This window comes from Dipteris shenzhenensis, chromosome 2 (genome assembly GCF_047967505.1).
Source record: "Dipteris shenzhenensis isolate YYH24624 ecotype China chromosome 2, Dip_SZ_1.0, whole genome shotgun sequence".
NCBI lineage: Eukaryota > Viridiplantae > Streptophyta > Polypodiopsida > Gleicheniales > Dipteridaceae > Dipteris > Dipteris shenzhenensis.
The window spans coordinates 26,242,778-26,269,599 of record NC_141597.1 but is presented as its reverse complement, the minus strand read 5'-3'; the positions used below and the strand labels follow the sequence as shown (position 1 = coordinate 26,269,599).

General features: G+C 42.5%; 1 protein-coding gene across 1 annotated transcript in view; it reads left to right on the top strand.

Annotated features, from left to right (window-relative positions):
• The first annotated feature begins 14,803 nt into the window (after positions 1-14,803).
• Positions 14,804-26,822, top strand: part of LOC147904551 (Translin family protein) — a 36,071-nt gene continuing 24,052 nt past the window's right edge. Inside the window, exons 1-5 of the mRNA XM_087394669.1 lie at positions 14,804-15,153; positions 15,241-15,337; positions 15,550-15,665; positions 16,027-16,071; positions 16,197-16,222. Coding sequence (XP_087250795.1) covers positions 14,865-15,153; positions 15,241-15,337; positions 15,550-15,665; positions 16,027-16,071; positions 16,197-16,222 — 573 coding nt within the window. The 5' untranslated portion in view covers positions 14,804-14,864. The remainder of the gene's footprint in view (positions 15,154-15,240; positions 15,338-15,549; positions 15,666-16,026; positions 16,072-16,196; positions 16,223-26,822) is intronic.

The window sequence follows — 26,822 nt, the reverse complement described above, 5'->3', positions numbered from 1 at the left end:
AAGGATGTCCATAAATTTGAATTTTTTGATTGAATTGACATTTATCAATTGTTATGTCCTCTATGCAACTAGACAATCTTCAAAGGGGGTTAACAGCTAATCGAATCTATCCTATGATGAGCAATCTCTTAATTTCATTAGTTCATGTGTAAATAGGTATACTTCCTTCATGGAACCTAGAGCATTGGCAACCTAAATGCATGTCTGAGTGAAACAAAACATATTTTTGGGTACAAATTGTAGTAGTTAACTCAAATACTTTCTTGAACATGTATTGCACTTGAGCACAACTCCCAAGAGTCCATGCATATAATAAATAGCCACAATGTCCAAAAATTGCACACAAGCCATTTTAGGGCCCTAATGGGGATCTATATTACCGAAATGAAATAACATACAAGTAAAGGCCCAAATATCATTAATGTAGAAAAATAGAGAGAGACTTGCCCAAAAAAGAGTTCACAATGCATGCACTTCACACATTCAACTTCTATAGAAACTCAAAAATTACACAATAAACTAAAAACTATGAATTAATTGTAGCATACGAAATAGTGAAATTGTCACTCGGGTTCCATGTGAGTAATTTGAGTAACTTTTTAGGTACATTTGAGAGTCATTCCCAATTTTTATTCTTCCTCTTCTACCTAGTTTTGAGTTGTACCAATTCTAGCTTTCTACTCGATGGAATATTCTATCTCCTTGCAATTATCATGGACTAGTAATCAATAAGAAAATAGAGATAAAAGAAGCAACTACAGCTAGCAAGCAAATTAAACGTATGAAAGTATATGAGAGCAATTCACTTAATACCAACTACTCTAGTAGAATTGTGGCAAATAGGCAAAGAGAGCCATAGCCAGGCGAGTGATGCAGATGCACAAACCATGCATAGTACCACTAGCAAGTTCAAGCACCAACTCAAAAGTGATAGATGCAAGTTAGTCACAATGCGCAATGACCTAAAAGTAATTTAGACTCAAGTAAGGCTTATGCACAAGAAACAAGAAAGTATAATAAGCAAAAAGACTGCACATCAATGAAAAATGCTTAAACAACATGCTAACTCAAGATGTTATAGACACAACTCATAGGAAACCCAACAAAAGCAAACAAATAAATTCCAATGTATAAGCAAGATGGACAAGTAGAAAAGTTGATTCGTGACCATAGCAAACAAGCTTAGTGCACAAGCCAAGCTCAAATGTGTTGGAGGTGGTGGCCTTCACCCCTCGGTTGGCTAAAATGGAGCATGGTTTGTGGGTGGAGTTAGCGTGCTATCAACACATGGAAATTTGATGGGAGACTAACCCCATATGCATTGGTGCCCCCTTGGGGGGCTTGAATATAAAAAGACATGTTTGTCCTATATCTCTAATCCCTCCCAGGATTTTTTGGGAGGAGAGAGAGGCCCTTTGCATGGCTAGGGGGCAGGGTTTGGGACCCCCCCATAGCGATCCTTGTGATGACTTGAAGTGCGACTTCATGATGACTATGGCATCGGCATGTCTTGATGACTCCTGATGCATGTACCTCCTTGTGGACTTTCACTTGGTGCAACAGTCAAATTGGGGACAAAAGAAGGAGTCTAGATTGGACAAGTTCTATGTCTCTCAGGGTTTCCTGAATAGCACCTGCGCTACTTGTGGTGTTTGGTGGCAGCTGGCCTTTGTTTGGTGGTTTGTTCTTGTGTCTATCCGTGACCAAGTTTGGTTAGCTCCATTGTTTGTTTACCTCAAGGTTGGTCCATAGGGGGGTGTTGGAGGTGGTGGCCTTCACCCCTTGGTTGGCTGAAATGGAGCATGGTTTGTGTGTGGAGCTAGCGCACTATCAACACATGGCAATTTGATGGGAGACTAACCCCATATGCATTGGTGCCCCCTTGGGGGGCTTGAATATAAAATGACTTGTTTGTCCTCTCTCTCTAATCCCTCTTGGGATTTTTTGGGAGGAGAGAGAGGCCCTTTGCATGGCTAGGAGGCGAGGCTTGGGACCCCCCGTACCCGGTGCACATGTGGTGCCTTTTGCACCAACAAAATGAAATTCTCAAACACTTTTTCCCTCCCCCTTCTCATTCCAAATTCATAAAATTCATTTCCTCCCAACACAACCCCCCCCCTCCCCCCTCTATTTTCCCTTATGTTTTTCACTCTCTCTCTCTCTCTCTCTCTCTCTCTCTCTCTCTCTCTCTCTGTTTTTCACTCCCCCTATATCCCTATATTACTTAACCTTTTTTTCATTACTTTGTAACTAATTTCATTTAAACATAATTTCCCCAACCCTCCCCCCCCCTTTTCTTACTTCCTACTCTAAAAACTCCCCTTTCTAGTCTCTTCCCAATTATTTACTCTCTTTATTAAATCTTTATTTATAGTGCCTTAACCTTGTTTTATTTAAAAGAATGAATTTATTTGAAGATTATTTTTTCCTCTTCGACCTTTTGTTAATTTTAAATTTCTAAAACTTACATACCCTCCCCTATATTCTCAATTTGAATTTTTTTTCATCAAACTCATCTCAATGATTACTTAGGGAAATGCTCATGATAATTGTTCTATTCCAAACCCCCTTCTTTTTCTGTATTAGAAAACTCTCACACACCCACTTATCTAACTCATAATACCCTTTTTCCATTTTTTATCCTCCCTTTTAAAAAAAAATTCCCCTCCATATTAACTCTTTCTATTATGCACCCTTTCCCTAAAATGCTCTTCCTTTGTCGATCACAAGTCTACTTTGAGCTATTTGAGTTTGTGGTTAAGCTTCTATTTTTATTGTGACCCCAATAACAAGGGAGGGGTGTTTATGACACCTGTCTTCCCAACTAAGGTGTAAGCGGGTTCTCACCATGTTTTTCTTGTTGGATGATGGCAAGTAGGCAGACTCCCCACTTCAATAAAAGTGATGCTTGCCAGGGCTTATCCAAGCTCAACTTCTATACAATTTCCACACAATATTTCTACAAAATGGCCCACTGTTGGTTTCCTTTATAAGCAAGGATTCACCAACTTGTACAAACTTTTTCGTTAATGCAATTAGTCCTATTTCATTGTCTAGCTTCGCTCTTTTATCTTTTCACTATGCAAAGGGGTGTTGTCAAGTTTTCCACACATAGGTCATTTCCCCTGCAACTCTGGATGGTTGCACATAGTACACTTAAGTCATTAAGGCCTTTTTGGTTCTTGACTCCCTTCTTAAACTTGTTCTTTATTTGTTTTATTTTTTCTTATAAACATATCTCTAATCTTTCGCTTATCCTTGCAGAATTATGCATTAGATGTCACACTCCAAATCCAAAACTCTCAACTACTCACCCCTGATTATGGCTCCCACCTCCCAAACAATACATTTAAGCCATCATGTCTTTTGGCCTTTTGACTCCTTTCATTTCTCTTTTGAGCAATACTGTTGTATTACACTTACCTCGTTAGTTTTTCCCTTTTTATATAAAACTCTTCTAACCTAGATTGTTGTCATAATTGGCCACTTCCTTTACTTGTCTAATATTATTATAACCACAACTTACCCATATATCTATTAAACCAATTTGCCTCCATACTGTTTACCTACCTCACTCAAGTACTTCTCTTCCATTCCTTTTCCATTACTGTAAATTGCACTTCTCAATACTTCTTATTCTCTTCAGGTAGATAGTAGGTCATCACACTAGGTGATGACCTACTATCTCACCTAGTGTGTTGTATCATACTTGGGCAAAAGTGGGTGTGGTGTACACACACACACATACTATCCTCTTTTTTCTTTTGAAAATACTTGTTACCTTTCTTCCCTTGAAGACCTTTTTAACTACCTTCCCCCCTTTCTCCCTCTATCCAAAATTTTCCCTTTCTGGCTGCACCATGTAAATTTCCTCATGTAGATCCCCATGCAAGAAAGCTGTCTTGACATCCATCTCCATAAGCTCCATATCCTCTGTTGCCACTAGGCCAATCATGCATCTAAGTGTGGTCATCTTCACAACCGGAGAGAATATCTCATCAAAGTCCACACCCTTCTCTTGCTTGAACCCTTTAGCGACCAAACGGGCCTTATACCTAGGCACATCATCACCTATGGCCTTCATCTTGTAGATCCATTTACATGGCAATGCTTTCTTTCCATGTGGCAAAGAAACCAAGTCCCAAGTCTTATTCTTCATAAGTGAACTCATCTCTGATTGCATAGTATACTCCCACTTGCATTGATCCTCGCGCATCATAGCCTCTCTATAGCAAGAAGGCTCCCCGCAATCAGTAAGCATCACATAGTCTACCCCTGGAACAAATCTATTAGGCAGTCTAGATGCTCTAGATGATCTTCTCAAGGCATTTCAGCTTGCTTTCCCACCTGCATATCAGCCACATTAGGGTCATCATTTCCACGAATAGATGATCCATCATCTACCCTTGATTCTATACCTGTGGGAGTACTTGGTGGTACCATTTCTTGCACATTTGGTGCACGGAAAACTTGCTATCTATCAACATATGAAGGTGGATTCACATCCTGGAAAGTGATTCTCCTCATTTCCACATCCCTCATGGGTGCCTTGTGCATCTTCTTCTCATTGAAGGCTACATCATGGCTGCATATGATCTTCTTTGCTTTTGGATCCCAAAGACGATAACCCATCTCTCCACTTTCACCATAACCTAGAAAGATGCATTTCCTAGACTTAGGATCTAGCTTCTTTCGAAGATCTTTTGGCACATGTGCATATGCCTCACACCCAAATATACGCAAATGAGAGTAAGAGGGCTTCTTGCCACTCCATGCCTGTTCAGGAATACCACCATCCAAACTCTTACTAGGTGATCTATTGATCACATGCACTGCAGTCTTCATTGCGTCAACCCAAAAACCACAAAAAAGACTTGCATTGCAACCTTTCTTGAATGGTACGGTTCATCTTTTCTGCAACTGGATTTTGCTCTAGAGTACGAGGGGATGTGAGCTCCCTCTTAATCCCATGTGTATCATAGAAATGCTGAAAGTCATGAGAGAGATACTCTCCACCATTGTCAATCCGTAGGCATTTAAGCGTTCTACCTGACTGATTCTCAACCAAGGCCAACCATTTCTGAAATACCTGGAACACATCACTCTTCCAAGCTATAGCATAAGCCCACACTTTCCTAGTTGCATCATCAATGAATGTCACATAGTATTCATCCCCGCCTAATGACCGTGTAGGCATGGGACCACATACATTTGAATGCACCAAATCAAGCTTTTCAAACTCTTTCTTTCCCCTTCTTTTATGGGCTGATTTAGTCTGCTTCCCATAGAGACAGTGCTCACAAAATTCAAAATCAGAGAAACTCAAATGCAGTATATAACCCAAACGGCATAAGAGTTTCATTCCATTTTGGCTCATATGGCCCACGCCAAATGCCATAAAGAAGTGCTTGGCTACTCGGTTATTGCAACAACATGATCAAACACCCCTGATACATGTAAGGGATACAAAGTCCCACACTTGGCACCCATGGCCAAAAGCATAGAGCCCTTTTTAATTTTCCAACTCCCAGAACCAAAGATGGTCTGAAAACGAGCATCATCTAGCTGACCCGTTGAAATGAGACTCTTGGTCAGCTTAAGCACATGTCTCACATTTTTCAAAATAAATATAAACCCATTTGCAAAAGGAAACTGTCACCTACTCCCACTATGTCACATGCATAGTCATTTCCAAGATGCACACAACCTATCTTTCCACTGTCATAAGTGGAGAACCATTCCCTATGGGGAGTAACATGGAATGAAGCACCAAAATCCAAAATCCAATCCTAGGAATATGCATAACCTAAAGTGGTAAGCAACTCTGCAGATAAACTAGACATGAAGAGAATGTCATTGTCACTATCATGTGTAGTTCTGCATTGATCTCCTCCATATTCACTTTTCCTTTGTCCTCCTTTGGACTCTCTTCCTTCTGATTTTCACCCCAATTTGCATTCTTTTTCTTATCCTTTTGCTCTCTTTTAAGCTTGTAGCAATCCTTTTTCATGTGGCCCTTCTTGCCACAATAGTGACACTCAATGTTCCATGCCCTGGACTTGCTATGGGACTTCCCTCTTTCTTGAAACTTCCCCCTGGACTGTGATCTGCTGCCCCTTTGCACATTTAAGGCTGCATCCTATTGTTGCCTTCCATTGACTTCCATCTAATCTCCTCGGCCAACAAGCTACCAACCACATCATCAAAATTCAATACTCCACCAGGTGCAGAGTTACTCAAAGCAGTATAGAAAGTATCCCATGAGGATGGTAATGAGCATAAGATAAATATTGCCCTCATTTTCACATTGAAATTCAGCTTTTGAGCTTGAAGCTGACTGAAAATAATATTAAATCATTCAAGTGCAAAGCTATGGATACTCCCTCCTTCATGTATAGCTCAAACAATCTCTTCATGAGATAGACTTTGTTTGAGGTAGTCTCTTTCTCATATGTAGCACACAACTTTTTCCATAAAGCTTCCGTAGTCTTTTTAGTGACTATTGTGAAATAAGCTGTCTCCCCAAGATGAATTGCCAATGCATCCAACTCATTCCATTCATCTGTGGACATAGCTGCAGGCTTAGGTGCAATCCCTTGCAAGGGTTTTATCTGCTTCTTTTGAATAAGCACATCCCTTATCTATTCTTTCCACAAAGAAAAGTTTGTCCCATCAAACTTTTTAATGCTGAAAAACTCCTTTTAGACATGGAAGAGGATGCCATGATGCAAATAAAGCAAAATCCCAAATGCTAGTGCCTGCAAGAGAGAATCACACCAAATACCAGATGCACCCAAATGTGTATGCCACAATAGAGTGAAATATCACCAAAACTCAAAGCTTAAAGCATCAAAAGATACAGCTGACTCATGTGCATGTACTATGCATCCATATGAGCAAATCTGGCCTAAAAGAAAATGCCAACTGCAATAGCAATCCAAAATGCCAATAAGTGCCAAATGGCTCAAGCAGAAACACCGTCCATGGGCATATGCATCAACAATATCTCATCCAAGAGAGCATAACACTATCAGTGCATCAACTACAATGTGTCAAAGCTATCTCTCAGCATAAAATAGCATCCATGTGCAAAGCGTCCATAAAAAATAGCATCCCACAAGGCAATCTGGGCTTATCAACGCATCCAATAAGGATCGCAATGCATCCAAATGGCTTATAAATCATCCACTGCAACCCAATGCACACCACGAATGAGCGCACATGGCTCAAACTGCAACCAGAGTGATCTGCATAAGGTATGCTCAAGAAATCGTGGTCCCACGGCAATGACTGCTACTGAAAATAGAACCTAAGATGCCTCAAAACATGGGCGCCATTCCATAATCGAACTCAGCAAGACAATCTGCAAATATCTCTCTTCTGTTGGAACTCCAAAATCCCAACCGATGAGTGAGAAATGGGAATCAACACTTATCCACTGCCATGTGGCATAAATCTAAGGTTTCAAAACCTTAGAATGAAAAATGCATAACAGAGAGACGAAATCAAATACACAGAGATCTATAACTTTGAAAATACTCTATCGAATCACGCAAGAACTGATAGGTAGGGGTTTTAAGCATTCGAAATGCAATGGGATAGACGGTTTTGGAAACTGTGGTCCCAATCACTGGCTCCAACACACGGACTGAAAAACATTTTTGGAAAACTGATCTGTTTGTAAACTCCACCGAAGTGCGAATGATGAACAACATAGAAGTTTTAGGACTTCTTGAGTCCACCGGAACTGATAGATCTGCAAATGGTTGGTTCTAAGACCCGGGCAGAAAAAACATTGAAACTGACATAGTGAGTCAGAAATCCAATGAAATAATCCCAAATTCAAGCATGAAGGTGTTTCCAAGCTCTTGAAGTGAAATGGACACCAAAAGCAGGCAATGGTTGCCTCTACAAGTCAATACGGAGTCTTTGTCATCAAACGAAACAAGGAAATGCCCAAAAAATGACTTTTTCTTTGAAAACACTTAACAAGATCTCAAAAGCACTTTGCAAAACCAAAGTGACTTTTCCAAAGGTTCCTTCGAGGTCTCTGCGCACTTGGATGCAAGTAAAATCACCCACAAAGCTTCCCATAGAGCTTCTCCTTCCTTCCACAGAGCTGCTGAGCTTCCAGGCATTCACACATGCTCAACTAGATCACCTGGGCTCTAATACCAGTTGAGAGTGCTCTCAACGGAAGCGGAATAAAAGAGGGAGAGAGAGAGACAGAGAGCCACACAAGTTTTTGGTGGGTGTAGAACACCCTAATCTTCTTTTTCATTCATTTATATATGTGTTTGAGTATTGTACATAACCGGGGTAAAGGCACAATGACCTTTAACCCCCACACCCTAAACTCCCTTAATTTCCCCTTAATCTGTGTCTACATTTTTCCTTAATCTCCCTAATTTCTTTTCCCTCAAATTCCCTTATTTTCCCATTAAGTTCTCTTATTTTCTCCGTTTCTTTCCCCCCAAACTCCCTTATCTTCACGTAATTTCTCCCTCTGCTCTCTCTCTCTCTCTCTCTCTCTCTCTCTCTCTCTCTCCTTCAACCCCCCCCATCTCCTCCAATTCTCTTAATTTCCTTGATTTAAAAATAAAATTTCCCTTTATTTTCCCTTCCTTTTTTCTTCAACTTTTTATACATTTTTTATAATTTTCCTAGTAACTTTCTAATTCTCCTCCCTATTTCATTTTATCCTATTTTATTCTCACTAATCCCCCCTTCCTAATCATTCATTTATAGTCACACTTATCTTAATCCCTCCCCCCGGCTGCAACATTTTTTCCCCTTTTTTTCTTAATTTTTTCTATTATTTTTCTATTTTTCTACTGTTTTTTAAATTTCTAAACTTTTACTTTTTCTTGAAATTTTTATATAAATTTTCTAAACTTGTTTTTAAATTTTCTATTTTTTAATTTTTTCCAAATGTAGCTTCTTACCCTCCCGCAATTCCTCCTATTTTTCCCTCTTTTTTCTTTTATTTCTTCTAAAATCTTTCTCTAAATTTCCATAAATAGCCGCCCTTCTCTCCCTAAACTAAACCCCCTTTTCTCCCTAATAAACTCGCACTCTAACCTTTCCCTAACCACCCTAAACTAATCCCTACCCCGCAAACTTACCTCCCTGGGCTACCCGACTACCTTGACTTCTCATTAACTCAACTGACTAACCTCCCTGACTTTCTCCCTCTCATCTTATTTAACCTCCCTCTTTCCTTTCTTTCTCGTCATCTATGCCTCTTTCTCCCTCTCATTGCCGTACTTTGCTCTTAGCTCCCGTCTATTTTCTTGCCTTATCGACTTCTCCATAGGGCCTATCTTTGCCTCCTTGCTGTTATGTTGTCTTCTCTAGTAGCTGCCTGTGCTGCCTCTAATCATTGACACCAGCTGCTTCGACTTGGCCCTCCTTGTAGCCACTGTTGTTGCTGCCTCCCTGTGAAGCCTAAACTACTCTTTCTCATGCACACTGCTCCAAACGATGGCAACCATCCTACTTTCGCACTGCTACCAAAGTCGCGTAAACACCTCGTCCTTCATGCACTTCCACGCCCAACAACCAGCTCCAAATCGTGTGCTGCCTCGTCGAAATCCTCTCACACAAGCATGGACACACAGGTCACCCCCTCCTTCTTTGTTTATTAATTCCTCCCTCCTCCTTCTTTGTTTGTTAATTCCCCCCTCCTTCTTCTTTGTTTATTAATTCCCCCAACCGCCCCCCCCCCCCTTCTCTACTTATTTATTCTCTTTCTCTTGGTTTCCTTTTTCCCTCCCCCTTCTCATTCCAAATTCATAAAATTCATTTCCCCCCCCACGCAACCCCCCCTCCCCCCTCTATTTTCCCTTATGTTTTTCTATCTCTCTCTCTCTTTTTAACTCCTCCTATATCCCTACATTACTTGACCTTTTTTTCATTACTTTGTAAACTAATTTCATTTAAACGTAATTTCCCAAAACCCCCCCCCCTCTTTTCTTACTTTCTACTCTAAAACCTCCCCTTTCTACTCTCTTCCCAATTATTTACTCTCTTTATTAAATCTTTATTTATAGTGCCTTAACCTTGTTTTATTTAAAAGAATGAAAATTTATTTAAAGATTATTTTTTCCTCTCAGACCTTTTATTTAAAACTTACATACCCTCCCCTATATTCTCATGATTAAAGTTGAAATTTTCTTTCATTAAACTCATCTCAATGATTACTTAGGGAAATGCTCATGATAATTGTTCTATTCCAAACCCCCTTCTTTTTCTGCATTAGAAAACTCTCACACACCCACTTATCTAACTCATAATACCCTTTAAAAGTTCCCCTCCATATTAACTCTTTCTATTCTACACCCTTTCCCTAAAATGCTCTTCCTCTGTCAATCACAAGTCTACTTTGAGCTATTTAAATTTGTGGTTAAGCTTCTATTTTTATTGTGACCCCGATAACAAGGGAGGGGTGTTTATGACACTTGTCTTCCCAACCAAGGTATAAGTAGGTTCTCACCACATTTTTCTTGTTCGACGGTGGCAGGTAGGCATACTCGCCTCTTCAATAAAAGTGATGCTTGCCAGGACTTATCCAAGCTCAACTTCTATATAGTTTCCACATAGTCATTTCTACAAAATAACTCACTGCTGGTTTCCTTTATAAGCAGGGATTCACCGACTTCTACAAACTTTTTCATTAATGCAATTAGTCCTATTTCATTGGATAGCTTCACTCTTTTGTCTTTTCACTATGCAAAGGGGTGTTGTCAAGTCTTCCACACACACACACACACCACACATGCACACACACGTACACTCATTCACATGCGCACACATGCACACACACAGTCACACACATATTTTATGTGGAACAACAATATCTATGAAAGAATGGAATGTACAATCACAGCCACCCAAAGTGGGTGGAAGTATGAGAACGAGTTAGAAACAATGGGGGAACACCTCAAATTTTTGAAGTGAAAGCTCTTCTAGATCATATCACTTGCGAAGAGACAAAAAAAGAGTAGCACATAGATAAGGAAAAGGTAGAACAGTGTCACCATAAGAGTGAAGCTGATTCTGGGTAAAATAGATAGTCCATAGAGCCTAGAATCGCAACCAAGCCAAAAAATCCACATACTCTGGTAAACCTTGGGGACAATTTGCTAAAAAGCAAGGAGAGGAATTCAAAGAATCAAAGTTGCAGTGAGGTATACAAGCGGTCAAAAAATTCTATGGAATATTGGCAATACCATAACAAATGGGGCATAGATTCTGTTGTAAAGTGGTAGTAGTGACAAAGGGTTGGAGCAATCTGCCATCAAGGCAATAGAGTGCCAACTGGGAATGTACAAGCAATACATGTCTAGAGGAAAACCCATTGCTTAAGTTGCAACTTTGACTTCCCCACCTTTTACAATGTCTGCTCGCCAAAAATGGAGATGCTTATCTATTGCCAAAGGCTATCGTTATGCTCTGATATCCAAGGCAAAGGAAAAGGCAAGTGAGATGCCTTGGAAGCAGTTAGGAGATGAAATGGGAAAGCAAGACAACTAGGTTACTCACGATCAAAACACCAATCCTGTAATTTATCAACACCTTGAAAGAGGAGGTGCCAGTTGAAAAGGTGCCATGCAAAATAGTGTGACAGAGTATTATGTTGAAAAGTGAAACTAGGAGTATACGACTTGAGCTATCTCCATAAATCACAAGCATGCAAAACCGCAATTATATGTTTCCATTCATTTTGCTTTACCCGAAGCATGTGGGAATGACGACAAGAGTTGTCCTTGTACTTGGGAGAATAATGAAAGCATTTGCATCATGATTTGATTTGCATTGGTGCCTGGCTCCTTGCATCACTATGTATAGGGGTGAGCAAGTTAGTACCCACCACTGAAACATTGCCCATGTCACAGATATTGTTTGAAAACATTGTACTCGTTTTAACCACTACAGACCATAACTTCCCTGCACCTCTAACTTCTCATGAGCGACTGGATTGTCTAGTCAAAGGCACAAAGGTAGACTAGTTACAAGTAGGTACCAATCATGGTTTGGTTAGAGCTAGTTTTAAGGGAGTTGCCATGCAGAGGCATCATTTTTATCAGTGTTTTTGGCCAAAGTAAATTAACATGACTAGATGTAGGCATCTTTTCTTTGCCCTTATCAAAAATGTGATCCACAAAAATGACTGATTTTCCCTTTTGTTTTGTTGCAGCATTTCTTTAATTTTAGGCTGTTTTGAAGGACACAAGGCTGCAAGGTGGTTGTGAAAGTGTCAGAGGGCATTAAGATGCCATGTGGCCAAATTTCTTACATATGAGAAGCAAACACCTGCAAATATGCTCCATTTCAAATCAAAATCTGCTAGACCCATAGCAATGCCATCAATTTGCAGGATGATAGATAGAGGAGTAGTTACATCTCTATCCCAAAGTATGCAAAGCAATTCCCATTTTCATTGGGCCGTGGGCGACAAATGTAGCTTTGCATAAACTAGAAGCAATCATGGGTAATGGATCTCCTAAACACTTGGGAAAATCCACAATTTCCATCCATATTAGGTATTTATGTGACGAATCAAACTTTGATAGTCTTTAGGAGGTGACCATGGTAATATACGAATTGTCTGAGCCACAAAATACAAAGGTGATTTTTCTAATAACATTTGCTTGAAACGTAAGTCTGAGCACAAGCTCTAATAAAAGCCTAAGGTGGCAAAATAGACTCCATTCACTCTATATGCACCAAGCTTAGAATTCAACTATTGAGCAACATCATTAGCATTAGGTTATATATTTGTGTGTGTGAGTGTGTGTGTGTGCGCGCGCGTGTACACGTGTGTGTTCATGCATGCATGCGTGTGTGTGTATATGTGTGCGAGTGTGTGTGCATGTGTGCGTGTGTGCGTGTGTGTGGGTGTGTGTGTAGTGTGCATGTGCGTGCATGCGTGTGTGTGCATGTGTGTGTGTAAGCATGTGTGTGCATGTTTGTGCGTGTGTGCTTGTGTGTGCATGCCTGTGTGTGTGTGCATGTGCACATGTGTGTGTGCGTGTGCATGTGTGCGTGTGCGAGTGTGTGTGTGTGTATATTACAATTGACACCATATGTTTTGGAAGTGACTTGTTCCAAGCTTTGCGGACGTCAGCAAAACCTTGATGCATAATCTGGGCATCTATAGAGTCTGGGCGATAGTCCTACATCATCAAGACCTTACATTTAGCCTCCACAATAGATACTGAGGCATGACGTTCACTATCTATTGCCTATGTGACAGTTAGCCTAGAGTTCATAGAAGCCATCTGAACTTCATCACACTGCTCAAACATGCTTCAATGTTTTGCTTTAGCCCTTGCTAGTCTTGCTTTTGCACGATCAAGAATTGTGCGTTGTTGCTTTTAGCTCTCCAAACTTGCAATCTTATAGACTGTAGCTACTGTTTAGCTTCAACCCCTATTGGTCTTGCTTTTGCTCAATATGAAGCTTTGTGTTGTCTACATTTAGCTTGCCCAACTTCTTGTCCTTCTGCAATGAATTTGTCCATTTGGAATACTGACTCTACACCATCGAGATCTTTCATAATATCTACTAGAGTGTTCATATGCCATCAACTAGAGTCCTCAATAGTAGCCCTAGATTCATTGCACCAACTATCGCCAGCTTCTTGAGCCTAGAGCTTCCTTAGAGACCTTGGATCATTCGATCTCTTCTTCACTAGGGCTACCATGTCAGGTCCACTATCCCTACCACTACAAGCACTGTAGGTGCCACTATCCCTACCACTACATGCACTGTATGTGCCAATACTAGAGATCCTTGAGCCTTTTAGTCTCCCTCTATTCTATTTTGATTATGGTGGAACACTACCCACAACCATGAGCTGAAGAAAAAACTGGTGCATTTTTTCCTGTGGCAGCTTCTCCTTCAGCTACCGACTCTTCGGCTACATCTCCAACCTTTCCACGAGGGTGTTCTCAGCCTCCGACAACTCCCCTTTTGCGTAGGTATCCTGATCTAGTCTCCTTTTCACTTGGGCTCTCTTTGCCATTGACATGCATGAGTTCTTTGTGTGTTTCTTCCATGGCATCCCTGTATTGGGACGTGGTCATTGTTTTTACTCCCATGTCATCTTTAAAAAAAAAAAACAACCCATCTTGCATCGTGAGCATATTGAAAGAACGCTTGCAGCTTGTGACACAATTTTTTTCATTTCCAAACTATTGACATTAACGAGAACTAAGACTACCTAGTGAGTTGAATAAAATGACATTCTCGGAGTTTGCATTGACTCTAAAAAGCTACATACACATTTAATGTAGCCATTTTCTTTGGTCTTTCTCAAACAGGTTGAAATTATCTATCAAACATGCTAAAATTATCGATAACAAGGTCACGGGCATGCTCAACCTCATGGAGGCTTGTCCTAATACATGATCCGTGAAGAAAGTTGCCCTTGGGAACTCTAGCAAGGAGATGCTAAGCGAGCATTGCGAGAAGCACGTCGCCATGAAAGCTTTGTGGTTCCAAGTTCGAGAGTAATGAGGATGCGACAAGGTGGTTGTGGAGGGTGTTTCAGCCAATGGGAAAGAAGCTTCCAACATGGTATCAGAGTAGGGTTCTGAGTTGTAGACGCTCTCACATTGAAGTTTTCTTCAGAAAAGTGGCTGGTATTCGAACGAGCGAAGTCTATGCACCAATCGCATTACAAAGCGAGGCAAGCACTTATTATTATGCATGCGGGAGGGAAAAATCCTACACGATTTGCATCCCATGCTTAAAGCAGCCATGCGAGGGAGGAATGGGCAAAGTGGCTTAGGGGCAAAAAAATGAGGACTAAAGAGTTTGAATGAATGAAGAAAAGAAGTGATGAGAGTTAGTTGGCTATGGCGGCTTTCCTTCCGACCTTGAGAACAGGTTTGTGCTTTAGAGGGTCCTCCTTCAGTTGCTCTAGATTGTTTCTTCGCATACCCAGCCCTTGCTTGCCTTCTTCTCTTTCTCGTACCCTCCTCGCTTTGCCCTCCATGGATCGCCAGTTCGAGGATTTTCGTTCCCAGCTCGAAGAATCTGGCGCCGTCCGGGAAAAGCTCCGCTCCATCGTCGCTGAGCTTGACACCACCACCCGCCTCATGCAAGCCCAGCTTCTCCTCATCCATCACTCCCGTCCTTCTCCCGGTATGTCTTCCGAACTCGACTCGCTTCTAGTTTTGGCTCTTTTGCCGTTCACTCGCTTTTCAATCTCGTTTGGGAACTTTTGCTCAGAACCGTTGATGAAGGTGAAGTCTCACATTGACGGCTTGCGCTCACTGTATGATCAGCTCGCCGAGGTGATCAAATCCTCTCCAGGACAGTATTACAGGTAGATAATTTCTTCAAACGTAGGTGCACGCCTTGCCCTTTTGTGCAGGAAGCACATTTTCAGGTTAGACTTTGAAGATGATCCACATGCATGGCCAAACAGTGAATGCGGAGAGAGGTGTGCTTTCCTTGTTTTGCGACGTTTCTGACCAAAGTACTGCACTTCTCCCTCCTAATGGTTGTAAATACCCGTGCCGTTCTTTTTTCTGGCAGGTATCACGATCACTGGCGTAATCAGACGTACACTGTTGTCTTTTTACTCGCTTTTATCCATTGGCTAGAGACTGGTGGGTTACTGTCACACAGCGAGACAGTCTCACTGCTATCATGTGAGCCTTCCGAAATGTCGGTACAAATTTGTGCGATGAGACAGTCTCATAGACAGCGAGCAATCCGTTGCTCAACGTGTATTCTATTCGTGGTTAAGTGACGCACTTGCACGAGTGCACAATGATTCTAATCGTCAAAAGGAAAAAGTATCCAAGCTGAATAGAGTGCTGTTCATAACATTTTTTATGGTGCACATAAAAGACGAAAAGTTGCATTCGTTTTCGAACGCAGTATGTATGTCCCAACCTGAGTTTGAGGGATAGGATTCCAATATTTACGATCAATCGTTGTCATGTCTTCTCATCGAGCAGGTCAGGAAATTCGAATTTGATCTTTGACACTTTGTGTTGGTTCATGCAGTGAAGCAAGAAGAATTTGGGCTTGATCTGGAAGATTATCTTGTTGGTACGTAGGTTGGTTATCTACTACAGATTGTATTTCGTTGGATTATGTGTTTCCAAATTTAAATATTTTCACATGGCATTGTGTGGAAAATGAAAGTAAAAATTCCGTGTTATCTTTTTTTTCAGGTCTTTGCAATCTCTCGAATGAGCTGGTATGATTGTTACCCTTCAGGCTGCTCTCATGTTGATTTCATGAAACAAGGTGTGCTTCTAGAATATACGCATCGTTTTTGTTGTTGCAATTCTGAAACAGCATTGACGTTACTGACATTTCCACCTGAGAAACCCCTATTCCATGGCCTAGGTAACCTCTACTGCCTGTAGAGTGTTAGATCCCATTCATCCGTTGCTCAATCTGCATAGGCTGATGCATATATAGTAAGTAGAACTAGGCTTGGCAACACTCGAAGAGAATCACCTTCTTGGACTTCTTAATCAATTTATTATTCCTCTCCGTTGTGGATTTATTATTCAATTTACTAATATATGCAAAGTATATCCAATGAAGAAACAATATCAGGTTTTACTTCTTAGGTTAGGCATCCAAACACATACGGATATGGGACAATGCACATGTACATGTGGCAAAAACTATAAACCTCTCGTAACTATGACGGCAAACACACAATTCAAGCACATGAACAGCCTATAGTAGGCTACTTTTAAGTTCTTGCTCCATCTAACCCCATATGTGGCTCAGATGAGCTATGTAGTGAGCCTGTGCTGTGAAAATTCACCATTGAATAATAATATATTGTGCTCAATATGGATAACAAGACCACATGGTTGGGCAGATAGATGACAAGCGAAGTAGGCCTCAGCTACGATTGGCACGCATAGAGGGCCACGGCTGGCAATCATAAATGGGTTGAGCTAGGTGCTGGATACAGCCAGCCAATGTGGACAGTCGCAGTAGCAGTTGGCTGACCAAGCCAAGTGTCAAAACAGGCCACTCAGCTGACTGTGATTGGCCAGTGGCAGTTGTGGTGGGCCCTTTGACAGCCTACAAGCCACCATACTCCAGCAACTTCGTCGTGGAAGATTTACCCTGTGATCACAAGACACTAGAAGAAAGAGATAACTCGACTGCGTGTGCTTACTGAACAGTAAAGAGAGCAACACAGATCTGAAGAGAACCCAGATGTACAGCCAAATCGCTCAATGGTGTTAGTGGGTGGAATTCAAAACTTCCCTTTGCGTGGTCGACATACATGTGCAAGCGAGTAAATAGACAATGCTCATAGGAGAGATATAGAACCAACAAAAGATATATTTCCGTCCGATGGACACAACACAAAATGAGTCCAGAGTCCCACTAGAGCGTGGTCCTCTGTCCTTACCAAAATATGCTGTCGTACTACCTCCGTGCACTTCTAGATCCCTAAGCTTGCATGCTTCCAAGCTTGAGTTGGCTTTACCACTATGCGCCTTGCTGCCCTGAAAGACAGCCAAGGGTGAAGCCCGCCCTTGAGCTATGTCTGCAGCATCCAGCTCTCTCTCTTGGTCCTCCTGGATGTGGGCCCAAACCCTGCTGTTTTGCTGCTCCAGTCTGCTCCTTGAAGGTTGCTGCAATGGATGAGTAAGGAGCACAAATGGCTCCCTTTATATAGGAGCTGGTAGCCCCCAAGTCAACCGACTGATCAGCCCTAGGGGCTAGATATCGTGGACCATAAGCTCCTCTTGAGCTTGCAAGCAAGTACTCTTTTGGCTTAGGCTCATAGGAGAGATATAGAAACAACAAAGATATATTTCCATCCAATGGACACAAAATAAAATGAGTCCAGAGTGCCACTAGAGCATGGTCCTTTGTCCTTACCAAAATATGCAGTCGTACTACCTTCGTGGCAATTCTAGATCCCTAGAGCTTGAGTTGTCTTGTCACCGCGCCTTTGTCCTTGCACCTTGCTGCCCTGAAAGACAGCCAAGGGTAAAGGCTGCTGCAACTGATGATTAAGGAGCCCAAATGGCTCCCTCTATATAGGGGCCGGTAGCCCCCAAATCAACCGACTAGACAGCCCTAGTGGCAGACTCAGTCAAACCGACCCCCCAGCCCTGCCTTGGGTTTGTTGGCTGGCTGATGGTTGGTCAGCTAACTAGCCTGTTTGGCCCCTATATAAGGACAAGGGGACTTATAAAAAAAAGACATACTCCATCATGCATTCCATTAGGGGCGAAAGGGAATGTGATATATTCCTTTGCTTTGGGTGTTGTAGAACCTCCGAGGTCATGTGGGTGGTAATTCCTTCTGGCATGCTCATCATCACAAAGCTCCATATCATTTAAGTTCCGGATGCCCCCATGGTTTTTGTTATGCACACCCTATTGTCCTTTGCTGTCCACGTTTCTCCACATGGGAAGCACTGATTGTTTTGCCAAAACTTGCGAGCCCAATACCTTTTTGGGCTCCTTTATTTCAGCTCTTTCTTGGTCAAGAGCCATGTGCAAATAATCCTAATCAATGAGAGGCATATCAGGCTGAATTTCTGGCTGCACATGGGGCTGCAAATGACCAACAGATGGAGGAGGTACTACATCCCGAGCATCGGATGGAAACAAAGGCATCAAGCTGTCAAATATGTCAGGGTCATCAACAAAGGGCTGTTTTTGACAGTACAGCAAAGGCATAGTGGAAGAGTCATCAAACACAACATTCCGACTAACAAAACACTTGCCCGTGCGGGGCTGATATAGCTTATAGCCCTTGCCTTTGAACTATACCCAAGAAAAAGGCACTTGACAGCTTTATCATCCAACTTAGTGCATTTGTGTGAAGGCACATGAGCATAAGCTAAGCATCCAAAAGTCCTCATGTGGGAAATGCGAGGCTTACGACCCGTCCAAGCCTCATAAGGTGTGATAGTTTGCAATGCCTTTGTAGGACATCAATTCAAGATGTAATTTGCACACATGACCGCATCCAACCACAACTTATGAGGCAAATGTTTGCCCTTCAACATGCACCTGGCCATCTCCATCACTGATCTATTTTCCACTCAGCCACGGGATTCTGTTAAGGAGTATAAGGCACCGTGCATTGATGATTGATGCCATGGGAAGCCAAAAAAACAGCAAACTCCTTTGACATGTATTCACCCCCTCTGTCTGTATTAAGGTGAGCAATGTGCAGCCCACTCCCAATCTTAGCTAAGGCAATAAAGTGCTTGAAGCATGAAGAAACTTCAGATTTGGATTTCAATGCGAAAATCCAAGTGTACCTGGTGAAATCATCAATAAAAGTGACAAAATTGTAGAAACCCCCAAGAGCTGCAACCCTCATGGGTTCACAAACATAACTATGAACCAGATAAAGCTTGCGTGAAGCACCAACTCTCCCATCCTTGGGAAATGCAGCACAGTGCATCTTACCAAGCAAGCATGGTTCACAAACATGTTTTGTAGGCATATTCATTTTGGGAAGATCCACAACCATATCCTCCAACTTCACCAGGGCTCCAAAATTGAGGTGTCCAAACCTCTCATGCCACAAATGAGTATCTGCTATTGTAGAATCAAGAGCAAAGGCATGTGCATCGGCAAGTGCAGCATCATCATCCAAACATCTGTCATAAGCATCAAGTCTATAAAGACCTCTAGACAATGTGCCAGTCAAAACCATGCTAAAGGCATGTGTAGCATTATACACTGCACACCTAACACCATAAAAAAGAACCCGAAAGCCACATGTATCAATGGCTGAAATAGAAATGAGGTTCTTACGAATGCCTGTAACATAAAGCACATGCTCAAGAGTAACAATACCACCAGAGACAGAAGTAAGAGCAACTTGCCCAATACCCTTCACGGTATATGATGCATTGTTGGCACATGTGACACTGCTGCCTTGAGATGTAAGCTCCAATGAGCTGAATAACTTCCGATAGGAAGTGATGTGCTTGCTAGCACCACTATCAAAGAACCAGGCATCATGGACATTAGAAACTGCCACACAAGCATCATGAACATCAGGATTATACTAACATGTAACCAAGAAAGCCCAATGCTGGTCTTGTGCGAAATTAGTGGACTCATGTCGATCTTCTGCACTAGAAGAACCAGATATTGCAAGACCAGACTCTTTCTGTTTCTTTTCAGATGCCATGCGCTTCGTGCATTCATAAATATAATGCCCAGGTTTCCTGCAATCATTACATCTCTTCTTCTTTTTGTTATCACTTGAAGAAGAGGCACCATGTGAATGATCAGCATGGGAATGAGAGGGTTTTTCAGCTGCAACCTTGCCTTTACCTTTGTGTTTGTGATGGTCAGCAAATGCTTGATCACTAGCCATAGAAGCATTGCGATTCACATGACTTTGCTCCTCCTGAAGAAGAAGAGCAACCAGCTGGTCAAATGAGAAATGATTGGCATCACCCCCTGCAACCAACCTCAATGTAGTAGCAAAGCCTTGATATGAATCAACAACCCATCAAGGGTATTGAAAACAAGTTGAGAATCAGGTATAATCTCATCAATGTTGGCCAAGTAGTGCTCTTTCAAATCCCTCACATTAGTGAGATAGGCATCCATGTTACCACCACCCTCTTCAAGCTTCAAGTCTGTCACCTGCTTGTGGAGATAGGCAACCCTCGCCTCATTCCGCACCTGATACAAAGATGCAAGCTGATCCCATGCTTGCTTCGTTGTCTTTCAAGACCGGATATGAGGGATAATAACCCGTTTCACTGAAAGAGCAATCAAGGCATGTGCTTTGGCATCATGACCATCCCACTGAATCTGCTCTTATGTAGGAAGCAAAGCACTTGTAGCAGGAGGTGCAGGTGTCCTGGAAGTAGCATTAGAACCATCACTTGAAGCTGCAGAAGAACTAGAGGCTGTAGTTGTAGCACCAAAAGTGACAGTGCATGTAAGCATTGAGAGGGAGGAGAGTAGTGGAAGAGAGCAAGAGAGTGAGAGTGAGAGAGAGTGATACTCTAGTGCGAGTGTGAAGAATGATGAGCCACACCACAAACTCACTTATGTTTTATTAGGATTAGGTTTACCCTATGACTGTCTTAAGACAGTCATAGGTGTCCTATCTTTTAATGAAGGGTTGGCAATGTGCCTTTACCCCAACAACCTCCCACCTAAAGGCCAATGTGCCTAAAGGGGAGAAAAGAATAAAAAATTACAGCAATATACAGTTACTGTATACAAGACCATAAAGTAAGAATGGTCTCATCCTAATCCCATGATGTGGCGGCAATGTGCAAACCGCTCTGTAGGCAAGCACTTAGTGAGCAAATCTGCAGGATTATCATGAGTATGCACTTTCACAAGCTCAAGTCGCTTGTCTTCCAGTACCTCCCTGATGAGATGATATTTCACTTCTATGTGCTTGGTCTTCTGATGAAAGACCGGATTCTTTGCCAACATGATAGCACTCTGACTATCACAATGCAAAACTAGCATATCTCCTGTAATGCCCAAATCTCCCACCAGCCGAGTAAGCCATATTGCTTCCTTGCAAGCCTCAGTGGCTGCAACATATTCAGCTTCTGTGGTTGACAGTGCAACGCATTTCTGCAACCGAGACACCTATGATATAGCACCTACTGCAAATGTGAAAATATAACCGGTAGTAGACTTCCGGTTATCCGCATTCCCTGCATAGTCTGAATCTGTAAAACCATGCACCAATGCATCCTGCCTACCATAGCATATGCACAAGTCTTTGGTACCTTTGAGATACCTCAAGACACCTTTCACTGCTTCCCAATGCCGCTTGCCTGGATTTGCCATATACCTGCTGATGACTCCCACCGCAAAAGCAATATCCGGACGAGTGGCAACCATGGCATACATCAGAGATCCAACTGCAGATGCATATGGAACCTTGGCCATTTCAGCCTTATCATCATTTGATCCGGGGCTGTCCTTACTGCTGAGTTTTAAATGTGGAGGCAACGGGGTACTAATGGACTTCCCCCCCTCCATTTTAAACCTCTGCAGTACTTTGTCAATGTACTCTTTCTGTGACAAAAACAAAAGTCCCTTGGACCTGTCACGAGTAATACGCATGCCAAGAATATGATTTGCATCACCCAAGTCTTTCATGTCAAAAGACTTATGCAGTTGTTTCTTCAAAGCACTAATCTCATGCTGAGATTTACTGGCAATAAGCATGTCATCCACATATAGAATGAGTAGCATCAAAGTGCCATCCTTTGCCCGTTTGGTGTACAAGCAATGATCGGTCTCACACCGATGATACCCTTGGGACTGCATGAAGGCATCAAACTTCTTGTACCATTCCCTTGGCACCTGCTTGAGTCCATACAAGCTCCGCTTGAGCTTACACACAAGCTGTTCTTTCCGTTTAACAGCATATCCCTCTGGCTGACTCATATAGATCTCATCATGAAGATCTCCGTGAAGAAAAGCTGTCTTCACATCCATCTGACATAAATCCATGTCGTCATGAGCAACAAGAGCTAACACTGCTCTCAAAGTAGTCATCTTGACTACAGGGGAAAAAATCTCATCAAAGTCAATGCCCTTTTCCTGCTTAAATCCCTTGGCAACCAATCTGGCCTTATACCGAGGTAAAGCATTTGAATCCACTTTGACTTTGTAAACCCACTTGCATGGCAAAACCTTTCTGCCTGCAGGTAACTGCACCAAATCCCATGTATCATTCTGAAGTAGGGAGTCCATTTCTGACTGCATGGCTTTCTCCCACTTCTTTTTCTCTGTTCTTCCCATAGCTTCCTCGAAGCTGGAAGGCTCACCACAATCTGTCAGCATGATAAAATCAGCCACATTATTGGCTCCTGGAACAAACCTGGCAGGAGGCCGTTGTGCACGGGTGCTCCTCCTAACAAAATGTTCCGGATTAGGCTGCTGTCCAGCCTGTTCTTCATGCATGACGGGTGGCTGTACCACCATATCTGGCTGTACTACAGCCCCATCTGTTGGCACATCCAGTGGTGCATCATTGGCAAAATTATCTGGCTGATTTTCAGCCTGTATACCCTCTTGAACAGGGTGATCTGCAGCAGCCTGCTGCTGCATATAAATGGGCATTCTTTGCTGTCCAACATCATCATAAATAACCCTCCTGTATTCTACAGGTTGCACGGGTTCCTTGTGTACACTATCTTCTTTAAAGATGACATCATTGCTGCGTATAATCTTCCGTTTAACGGGATCCCATAACCTATACCCCATTTCACCTTCGTCACCATAACCCATAAAGATGCATCTGATAGACTTTGGATCCAGTTTGGTGCGTAGATCTTTGCGTATATGAGCAAAGCACTCGCAGCCAAATACACGTAAGTGCTTATATGAGGGTGGCTTGCCAGACCACACCTCCTCTGGCACTTTCAACTCCAAAGCCTTATTTGGTGACCTGTTAATAATGTGAACTGCTGTTTGCACGGCTTCTGCCCAAAAGCCATGGGGTAATGCAGCATAAGACAACATACATCGAACCTTCTCCTGAATAGTTCGATTCATCCGCTCACTTGCACCATTTTGAGATGCATTATGAGGGGCTGTGAGTTCCTGTTTGATGCCCTTAGCTTGGCAAAACTGCACAAAAGCATGTGACACATACTCACCCCCATTATCGGATCTGAGGCATTTCAGCCTACGACCTGTCCGATTCTCAACCTGAGCGACAAACTTCTTGAAAGCATCTAAGGCATCTCCCTTATGCTTCAAGAAATAGACCCACACCTTACGTGTGGCATCATCAATGAAAATAATAAAATATTTTGCACCCCCTAGTGATAACTGTGGCATCTCACACAGATCAGTGTGCACTAGATCAAGTGGTGCTCTATTCTGAGGAGTTCTCCTCTTATGAGGAGTGACAGAGTGCTTGCCAAAAATACAATGATCACAAGTAGGCAAATCTGAGAAAGAGAGAGGCGGCAGATAACCCAAACGTGACAGTTCTTGCATTCCTTTAACAGACATGTGTCCCAACCGGCTATGCCACAATGAAACCTTTGGCAGCTCGGTTATGGCAACAACATGATTACCCACACTGGAAACATAAAGAGGGTACAAGGTATCACTTTTAAAACCCTCAGCCACTACAGTCTGGCCATCAGTAATCACCCATTTGGAATCCCCAAATGTGGTGTGGTAACCACTGTCATCCAATAAGCCAGTGCTAATCAGATTTTTCTTGATTTGCGGCACATGGCGAACACCATCAAGCATAAATGACTGTCCATCAGGAAATACTATCTGTATACTGCCAATCCCTGCAATCTGACATGCATAGTTGTTCCCAAGATGAACAACTCCATGAGTACCTGTGTAGGAAGTAAACCACTCCCTATGAGGAGTAACATGAAAAGAGGCACCTGAATCCAAGAGCCAGGTGTGCATGTCATGGCCATCAATAACCAAAGCATGTGCTATTACAGCAGAAGAGCATAAAACATCATGTATGTCACTGTCATTGTCCTCTGCTGCAACATTCACTGCATCCAAGTCATCTGCCTTGGCCTTGCCTTTGCCTTTGCTTGCATTTCCTGCATCCTTTGTTTCAGCCTTCTTGGCTTTCTGATCCCGTATGAACTTGAAGCACTTCGACTTCACATGTCCCTTCTTGCCACAATAAAAGCATTCAATGTCCTTTTTGCCACGGGACTGACTGCGGGATTTGGACTTACTAGCAGATCTCCCCTTCTGCTGAGTCCTGCCTCTGTCCTGTACCTGCAAAGCATTTGAAGACTTGCTGCCCGCATTATTCTTCCTGCTCATCTCCTCCATAAGGAGAGAGCTCTCTACATCAGCATAAATAAGAGTGGCATTCGAGTTTGACAGGGTGGTCTTGAAAGTGTCCCAACTCTCGGGGAGGGTACACAGCAAGAAAGTAGCCTTGAACTCCTCATCAATGTTCAACCCCTGTGCAATCAGCTGTGTAAAGATAGCATTGAACTCACTCAAGTGTGAGGTCATAGCTGTACCTTCCTTCATGCGAAGATCGACCAGCTTCTTCAGCCAATAAACCTTACTGGCTGAGCTCTTTTGGGCATACAATTCTGCTAGTCTTTGCCATAGACCATAAGAGGTCTTTTCAGCCTGTACATTGAACACAAGAGTGTCTGAAATAGTGAGCATGATAGCTGCCCTCGCGGACAAATCAAGCTCTTCCCAGTCATCAGCTGCCATATCAGATGGCTTGACACCCTTCACCCTTATGGGCTTAGCAATCTTCTTTAACAGAAGTACATTCAAGCACTGTTCTGCCCATAATGCATAGTTGTGTGCTCCTTCCAGTTTCTTTATGTTCAGAATTGAAGAATCACCTCCCCCTGATGCCATATCAGATGAGGAAAGTACCTGACTCCCTGGAAGTAAAAAGACTGAATAAAAATTCTGATTTCTCAGAAAAAACCTGCTCTATTCAAGAGCCAGAAGCACTCTCAATGGTGCTGTTTTTACTGTCAGTAAAATCTGCAGCAAAACAGTAAATGACCCTGCAAATACTGTACCTTCTGACAAACTGTTCTGAGCTCAAAGAGGCATAAAAACAGTAATTTCAGACTGCTGCTGCTGCTCAACAAGTGCTTAACAGTGCATAATCATCTGACAAAACCACCAACACTGCTGTAAACACTGCTGTACTGACTGTACTGATCACTTCTCCCACCTCAGATGAGGTATTGCACTGAGTTAAATTGCAGAAACCACTTGACAAACACCCCAAAAACAGTAAATGACCCTTCAGCCTGTCACAAAACCTACAACAGTAAATGGGATAAATCCCAAGCAATCACCCTTATACCAAGGGGAGAAAAAGCATCTGAAGATCTCTGTCGGTAACCCAAGTGCTATCAAACAAAGTCTGGGCAAAAGCCCCTTGATCTGACACCTGAATCAAGTGGAGAACACCTCAACACTGAGGTAGCATACAATATGAAATCTCTCTGACACTTGTACCTGACAATGTGCAATGCATAGAGTGCCCCTGTGTACTCAGTAACAACACAAATCACAAAGTACAAACACCAAGAAGAAAATCTTTTGAGCACTGTCAACGATGGGCAGTTAGGGACCGAGTAAACTCGATGCGCCCTGACTAAGCGTGGCTCAACTGAGATTTTCAAAGTGCGTACAAAGAATGTGACCTGCAACAAATGTCACCAAATGCACTGCGGAAACAAAGCAAATGTGTGCTCCCTGGCTACACACTGCCTCAAGGCATATACTGCAAACACATCCAGGCAAAAGCCCTTTGAAATGGTCACCCAAAACTGAGAATTGCACTCAGTAAATGCATAGAAGCTTCTGCAAAACAAGCATTTGACCTTCTTGAAAGACAAGTAACTGCGCAAACACCACCATTGTGGTACAAGTCACCTCAAGCGTGAGTGACACAAGAGTATCTGCTGTACCTCAACAAATGCACAGTATACAGTTGAAATGCTTCAGGAATGCTTCATGTACTGCGCGTACATGCACAAAACAGAGTGCTTCAGCACTATTCCTCTTCCAACAAAAAGTGTGTCTGTTGTACTTTTCAGTACCTGCAAAGTACCTGCTGTACTTCTGTCCCTGCAGAGTACCTGTGTACTCTCTGTCCCTGTAGCAGGCACGCTTCCCCCCAAAAAGTCGAGTCTTTGCAGCAAAAACAAACGAGTCCTGCAGGTGAGTGAAGGAGACGCCCGTACACAGTTGTACGGCAGTCCGTACGACTGTACAGACAGTCCGTACGGCTGCCGTATGAGTAGCTGCGCACAGCAGCTATGCAGCTGCTTGATGCAGCGTCGCAATGCTGCGTACAGCAGC